General features: G+C 33.5%; 1 protein-coding gene across 1 annotated transcript; it reads right to left on the bottom strand.

Annotated features, from left to right (window-relative positions):
- Nucleotides 1-1,544: 1,544 nt before the first annotated feature.
- On the bottom strand, nucleotides 1,545-8,166 carry LOC125669756 (uncharacterized). The gene is made up of 6 exons (XM_048904491.2): nucleotides 7,929-8,166; nucleotides 7,657-7,722; nucleotides 7,312-7,397; nucleotides 6,379-6,496; nucleotides 4,936-4,994; nucleotides 1,545-1,845 (listed from the first exon to the last, which is right to left on the bottom strand). Exons 1-6 carry the CDS (start codon nucleotides 8,127-8,129, stop codon nucleotides 1,740-1,742), a joined length of 636 nt encoding a protein of 211 aa, XP_048760448.2. The 5' UTR covers nucleotides 8,130-8,166; the 3' UTR covers nucleotides 1,545-1,739.
- Nucleotides 8,167-8,572: the final 406 nt, after the last annotated feature.

Below are 8,572 nucleotides of genomic sequence, written 5' to 3'. Positions count from 1 at the left end.
ACTCGACGTATATTTTAAAAAGCTTCGCAATTTCGCTAATGATATTTTTTTTAATGCAAAGTAGAATTTATAAGTAATTGATTATTAACTTTAATACCAGTGTTAATTAAAGGGGCATTACCTCTGTAGCTGTGAAAGTGATAACCATTTTTTCTCAAAATTTCTCAATTGTATAGGAATACATATTGATGACTAATACAAACATTTATTTTGGGTAAAAACAAGAGAAACCTAACAAAACTATGTTAGATAACCGCTTTTAGTGAAAAAAAATATAAGAAAGTATATTGTCTTGCAAAACAATAATTATTCAATCACCAAAATTACATATTCATATGTGCCTGCTTTGAGGTTAAAAAGTGTATGAAATAATCAAATACTGGTGTTATTAAAGAAATAATTTTGAGCAATTTTTACTGAATTAAATTTTTGGAGACAATTAAATAAATGACACTTAATGCCCTTTAATTAATTGCGGTTATACTTACAACTCCTCTAGATAAAAGGGGGTAGAATAATCTGTTCCTTGATATCGGGCTTTAAAACATCATATATTTTAAAATGCTAATTAGTATAAATAAATAACCTTTTAATTTGTTAAACTACATTATTTCATTGAGTAATAAATGATTAATCTTCATATTTTATAGATTAAAAACTCAATACGCCGGTTTCGAGATACGTCAGAGTTATTTCCCTTTGAGAACTCTCGTACACAGTAAGGCGCGAAAGAATTTGTTTACACGCGGGAGTGGGACAGATATTCATCACAGTGTAAGTGAATGTACTCAGTAAATTTCTTATACGCTGTTTGATAACCCGAATTTGACTGATACACAAACTAAGTAAGTGATAAGTATTTAGGGAGTAATTAAATACATAGAATTCTTATCCTATCACGTTATTTCACTGCTCATAAGTACCATATCCAAGATATTTCTTGCAAATATGACATTGTTTGTATGTTTCCACTTCGGTAAAACATTTCTTTCGATAGCATTTTGTATTTCCCACATTTACATATTTAAAGAGAAGCCGCTTTTAATACATTTCATCTTCTTTCTTGTTGGCTGTATATCCACTCTGTCCCACTTAGGCATTCAAAGTTCCACTAAATGCACCTCCTATACAGAAGAGTTCGTATCTCGAAAGTGGCGTATTGCAATTGATCAAAGAGTGCACTTTGCTGTGTTTTGGTCTGTAAACATGTTCTCCCTCATAAAACAACAAAAGTTTTGGTATAAATTTGCTAAATGACAACTTATAATGTATGTGAAAAGGAATTTGTTTCACAGTGGGTGTGGGGGTGGGGTGGGAGAGATGTTTTAAAGATACTTTCCGTTTTCCCTTGATTTCTAAAGTGAAATACATGTACGCAATTTTAACCCAAAGTATGGTTATCTCTCTTTGTTTTGTCAAAGAAAAAAACTTTTATGAAAATTCATAAAAATATCTATATTGATGTAAAATATCATTAAAAAAATGATAACTTTTAAAAATTGATCAGAAGGTAGGCGGCAAAACAATACTATCATTCGCAGTCCTTTCAACAACTTACAAATTTTATTGTACATTTATATTCTCTTGTGTCAACAAGTACAATTATCAAATACCAACAATTCATTTGTACACATTCATAAAAATACACGGTACAATGTAATATAAAGTAACAGCTGATTAGGACATATAGTTTAAAACAGAATTGTTCATGATTATCTCGAGATGACAGCTTAATTTCATCACACGGGGAGTGTTTTCTGTACTGTCTTGGTCGCTGCTGTGTAAAATATTTTGGAGAAAAACTTGAGACCAGTTTGTCCACCTGGGATGTAGCTTACAACGTACCTGTACAATGTAAAAATAAATATCTGACAATGCACCTGTACAATGTAAAAATAAATATCTGACAATGCACCTGTACAATGTAAAAATAAATATCTGACAATGCACCTGTACAATGTAAAAATAAATATCTGACAATGCACCTGTACAAAGTAAAAATAAATATCTGACAATGCACCTGTACAATGTAAAAATAAATATCTGACAATGCACCTGTACAATGTAAAAATAAATATCTGACAATGCACCTGTACAATGTAAAAATAAATATCTGACAATGCAAGTAAACTGTAAATGGTGACAAAGATATACACATACAAGGTTTAGTTTAATTCTTAATAATCCGAACAAATATTTATAGTCAACTATTTGTTTTATTTCCCTTGGAGAATTTTTCACCGAATATGTCGCCAGCTGTAGTAGGTGGTGATTAACCAGACAAATATAGACCTATGCGTATTGTTTAGGCCTGTAGAAATGAGGGTTCTTTAATGTGTCAATGCCTGCAGTGACATGGGACCTCCGTTTTTAAGGTCATATCCGAAAGACCCGTGATTCTCACTTCTAAATAGCTAGCGTGTGGTGAAGGAGCAATCACTCCCTGTGTTTACGTTTTAGGTTTGACACGGCCATGACACAAGCTGGGCTCGAACTCATGACCTCCAGGCAACAAAGTGAACACTCTACCACTGGGTTACCGCATCCGGTCCCAAAGCCAAATGAGCATCAAACAACATAAAACTATAAGAGAGTTGTTAAATTTATAATCAGACCATAAAGTGTTAATTCTTCAGTTTTTCTCCATTATAAACTAGTTTGCATAGATAAATCTAAACCTGATCTTGTCCAAATGACCATGGTTTATGATCGAAACAAAGTTTTTGATTCATTAGCATTTTTGGTTCATAAGCAATCTTTGTAAGTTTTGGTTCATAAGCTATCTTTGTAAGTTTTGGTTCATAAGCTATCTTTGTAAGTTTTGGTTCATAAGCTATCTTTGTAAGTTTTGGTTCATAAGCTATCTTTGTAAGTTTTGGTTCGAAAGCTATCTTGGTAAGTTTTGGTTCATGAGTAATCTTTGTAAGTTTTGGTTCATAAGCTATCTTTGTAAGTTTTGGTTCATGAGTAATCTTTATAAATTTTTGGTTCATAAGCTATCTTTGTAAATGTTTGGTTCATAAGCTATCTTTGTACGATTTTAGTTCATAAGCAATCTTTGTGCCAAATATCCGATTCCACTGTCTCTCCATTCTAAAGTTTAATACAGCCTGAAACATACATATATCTACGGAGTTGACCCGTTATCTCGATTTTTTTTTGATTGACATAAATTCAGAGTCATCACACAGACACATGTAGTTCTTCTTCCTGTATGGTACTTCTCCACTTAAAGTGTACTTTTGTACCGTGTGGTGCAAGGACGTCTTATGTGATTAAAATAAAAATTTACGAAAGAATTCCTTACACCACAGTTTGGTCAATACACATGGTTCAGGGAAATGACTCTATACAGTTATTGACTGGGTTCAAGGACAACAGCTGTTTTGTTTGACCTGAGAATGGATCTCTTGTCCAAAGCTGTAGGCTGAGGGCAACAGATCCGTTTGAGGGTCAAACAAAAGTTGTTGTCCGAGGACACAGTCTATAAGTGTTTTGTTATACACCTTCATTTTCCAAAGGTTAATAATTTCATTAGATGCACATGGTTTGTCGACTTTAAAGTTTTAACAAGACAGTGTAATTGCGAACGTTTATCAACGTATCCACTAGTTTAAAAGAAAACATATACCCAATATAATAATAATTAATAATCAATCATTATATTTTTTGTGTTTCTGCTTCGCGTTTCATCTAATAAATTCTGTATTTTATAATCAGTTAAATCACTGAACCTCGCCATTACGTCAACAAAGCAGGAGACCAAGAATCACGTGACTTGCGTAGCCAATGGAAATAGGGCAGACTATTGCTCTGTCAATAGTTTGTAAACTGTTAACTGGTCAATAGACCACAAGTATATGAACTAGTTCAAAAGTTAAAATGTTGATTCTAAATCGTATTAGTCTTATATCAGAAAAAAATGAAAGTGTATAACAATATAGAATATCAAGATGTTTTCGTGTATTGCTGTCATGTATAAGCCTCTAATGTCACTTCATCAAAAAAAGTGGTGGACTAAATAATTCTTAGTGGTGAACTATATAATTCTTAGTGGTGGACTATATAATTCTTAGTGGTGGACTATATAATTCTTAGGGATAAAATCTGTTCATTAGCAACCTTTGAGCCAAATATCTCTGTATTACAAAGGTATAGCATGATAGTGGAGACAGACAAACAGGTAGATAGACAGACAGGCAGACAGGTAGATAGACACACAGACAGGTAGATAGACAGACAGACAGGTAGATAGATAGACAGGTAGATACACAGACAAACAGGTAGATAGACAGACAGACAGGTGGATAGACAGACAAACAGGTAGATAGACAGACAGGCATACATGTAGATAGACAGACAGACAGACAAACAGGTAGATAGACAGACAGACAGGTAGATAGACAGACAGGTAGATAAACAGACAGATAGACAGGTAGATAAACACACAGACAGGTAGATAGACAGACAGACAGACAAACAGGTAGATAGACAGACAGACAGGTAGATAGACAGACAGACAGACAGACAGACAGGTAGATAGACACAGACAGACAGGTAGATAGACAGACAGACAGGTAGATAGACACAGACAGACAGGTAGATAGACAGAAAGGCATACAGGTAGATAGACAGACAGACAGACAGGTAGATAGACACAGACAGACAGGTAGATAGACAGACAGGCATACAGGTAGATAGACAGACAGACAGACAAACAGGTAGATAGACAGACAGACAGGTAGATAGACAGACAGACAGACAGGTAGATAGACAAACAGACAGATAGAATTTTACAGAAATACTAAATTTTTACTGCATAAGCCACAGCGTTTCACCTAGCACCAGATTTCAAACAAAAACAGATCATAATAAATCACCCGAGTATAATCGGGTCACCTACGATGAAATTTCAATCTATTCAATTAAACTTACCAAATAAGAGTTATGACTTGGATGATTGCACATACCACTGTTAAAACTGTGCTCTTTATCTATTAAAAGGATTGATAGATCAGTTTCAATAAAATGACAATTTCACATCATAAAAACAATAATCATTGCTTAGATATAATTAATAATGTCATTTAAGAAGTAAATTCAATATTGGGCAAATTAAAAAAGTTACTCTCACACCTGTCCACTTAAGATGTATTTGAAGTTTTGGTTCGGAGCAATAAAACCAATTCACACGTCACTATCTGTTTTTTCACCAAGAGTAAATTTCTATTACTGTAAAATTGTCTGCTTTGCAACTTTAATATACATGTACATGTATAACCATGACTTGCCATTGGTTTTAAGAAGGGCTCACATTGTCATCAAATGCAATCTGTGATTCGAGAATATAATGCTTCCACAAACTGAGATTAATATCACATCAGTTAAGGAGGAATAACACATCTTTATAATGGCTGACTTCCTATTCCAACATGGATGAAAATCTAAATACGTACTGTATCATTTCAAAAGCATTATAGTTCATATCCGCTATTTTCCATCCATAAAAGATTGTTCTGGTGCAGAGCTGCCAACATTATGAAATTGAAAATAGTAAGGTGGGGGTCAGGAGAACTTTTATGAATAAATATGTAACCTGAGCAATTTTAGGCATATTTCAAATCCAAATTTAATTAATTTAGACATACTAATTGTCAGGCATTAAATGATTTTACAACTGCAGAAAGTCAAATTTTATACATCTTTTATTGATTTTACCTTCTAAAAAGTTGTGTACAAAATCTTGCTACATTAGTATATCATAATTTTACAGTTACAGTGTCAGTTATTCTGGCAAGTTTTTTAAATGAATTTAATGTCATTTTCGCTGCCGTGAGAAATGTTGAAGTTTATCAAACAGATGGTACACTTAGAATACAAACTCTCCCTTTCTGACTTTGAAACGAATAAATGTTTGCTTGCATAGTGTTCTTTGAATTTCTGGCTTCATTAGGTTTTCTTCTTTGGGGGGATTATGGTTGTTATTTCCATCAATGCATGTCTTACGTTTAGTAGCAGCTGCGCCATATTGTTTATTTCAAAGCATTAAAATTATTGAGATTTTGTATATAAATATATATATATATATATATATATATATATATATATATATATACTACGCAAACAAACGTAGTAACGACTATGGCTTGTTTATTATAAAAGTAAAAACCAATGACGGACAACTCTAAAACTTTTGAAATGTCAACTAAGCGAAAATCGGAAGATATAGAGTGAAATCGTAAGGCGTATTTTCGGCCACAAAATCGTAAGCCTTACGCCAAAATCGTGCGGGTTGGCAGCTCTGCTGGTGCGTTATTCCTACTTCTTAAAAGAAAGAAAATTTGGAATGATATTCATAGCATGAATAATTTTCCTTACCCATAATGAGAAGTATAGCGTGGCTAGCATTGTTCCTAGGTATGCTGTAGTAAATGGAAGTCGAGGTACAGAAAACAAATGCTTTATGTGGTTCATCGGTCCCCATAGAAAGGAGAAACTGAAAGTAAAAGTTAACAGCTGATTTGGAGACTATATCTGTACAGCTGTGTAATGTTGCATCATGTAAGTTTGTAAATCAACTTTCACACTTAATTCTTTATAATGAGAAACAGACATACATAAGGATAACAAATTTGATATCATGCTGCTGAAATAATGAATCATACCTGACTGACATAGGATGGGTACTACAAGCTGGTAATGGGCTGAGTGGTGGGGGAGGGTAGGAGGATTTTAACCACCATCAAAATCAAAACTATATCTAAAGTGGCTTTATTGGGGGGGGGGGGGGGTGTGCTACCCTTGATATGTTTTTTTTTTTACCCAGTCTCCTATATCTTGATCAAACCAATTGATAATCTAAAAATTTGAACCCTATCTGAAAAATTCTACCTATGAATGAGTCTTGTTGAAGTGATAGTTCGATTGGGAAAATGTGGGAATTTGTGTACTGTACATAGAACAGGATTTCGTGATTCAAAGATGTCAATACAGATCAAGACCTAATGCTTATTTCTATAACCAACTATACTTGTATGTCTATTTCTCATGCACAGATGTAGTTTAAAACTGAAAGCAATAATCAAACTATACTCATTCATTATAAGGGTAAAAAAGTTTGTTTGACTTTTTCCTCTCTAAAAAAAATTCCATTAAACTCCATAGTCCAGTAATTGACAATATGCACACTATGAGATTACATTTCACATGAAGCGTTTAGCATAAACTTGTCAAAATAAATGTAAATATTTATCTCTAAAACAACTGGATTTGTTATGATAGGACGGTGGCAGTGCTTCTGTATCTTGTCACCTTGATATCACAAACAGACTTCCGAGCGAGTACAGCATTGCAAATTTTCTGGCCTTGATAATTAAAACCGGAATGTACAGACTAGCCTGCAATAAATAAATACTAAGGTTATTGTGCTTATCATTTTCACCATTATGCATTTCCACCAAAAAGTCATGAAACTGAAATCTTAAGTATAGAATATCAAATCAAAAATACATACTTTTCAGATTATTTACACAATTACCTTCATATACTAGACCTAATGGTAAAAGTATTTAAGATTGTATGTTTGGGATACTTTGCATGAACAGAAATAATGACTTTATTGACATAATCAGAATATCACTGGGCATGTGTACTTACCATTGAAAAACAAAACGTTCCAAGAAGTAAAAACAGCACAAAACCTAGGATCCTCTGTTTTCTTGACTGAAAAAATAAAACCGATGCAAGAATTATTAATTTCTTACAAAATTTCCTTTAAAACAACTTAACACCTTTGAGTTCGCAGGAATTTGGAAGCAATGCTTGTCTTAAAGATGGAATTTAATTCAATCAAAACTCTGATATGTACACAGTTAGTTCAATTTAAAAATTAAGATAAATATGAATAGTGTCCGACCATAATATCGTACCAGACTCGGGAGACACGGGTCCGTATTGGCTTGGCTAAACCAGCTGTTTGCCACATCATTTGACTCAGGGACATCAATCGAGGTCTGACTCTTTTTCTGGAAAAAGTTTAACTTTCCTAAATTAAATTTACTAGATCCTGAACCACTGTTCTGATCCCCTTTCGACAGGTAATTCTGAAGACTTGAGTTTAAGTCTGTCATTCTCGTACGTACACAGGAAATAGCTTTAGCACAATAATGGATAGAGTCAATATGGTGCACCCGCGATAAACAAAAAGAAAATCCGGAAAATAACATGATAAGGTTTGCTTTTTTTTCTGCTTCCAATTAGATACTTTTTGATTCGAACACCAGAGACTTGAGGGGGGGGGGGTATTTCATGGAATATTTTGCCAGAATTTAAACTATTTCATGTGATTTTAATGGATTTACAGAATAATTTGAGCCGCTTGAGTGCGTGGTTAGTCCTCTTCGATGTGAATTGAATCTCTGTCTTGTATAAACCATCAATTTGACTTTTTTTGTATTTCATCAGAACTTTTGAATATGACTTGTGGATTCACTAGATCTATAGCTTTTACATTGATCATGGTTGAATTTTATTTGTTCGAGCTAGTATACCTAAAATAAAACCGGTATTTATA

Source organism: Ostrea edulis, chromosome 1, assembly GCF_947568905.1.
Source record: "Ostrea edulis chromosome 1, xbOstEdul1.1, whole genome shotgun sequence".
Classification (NCBI taxonomy): Eukaryota; Metazoa; Mollusca; class Bivalvia; order Ostreida; family Ostreidae; genus Ostrea; species Ostrea edulis.
This window is presented reverse-complemented; position numbering and strand designations above follow the sequence as displayed.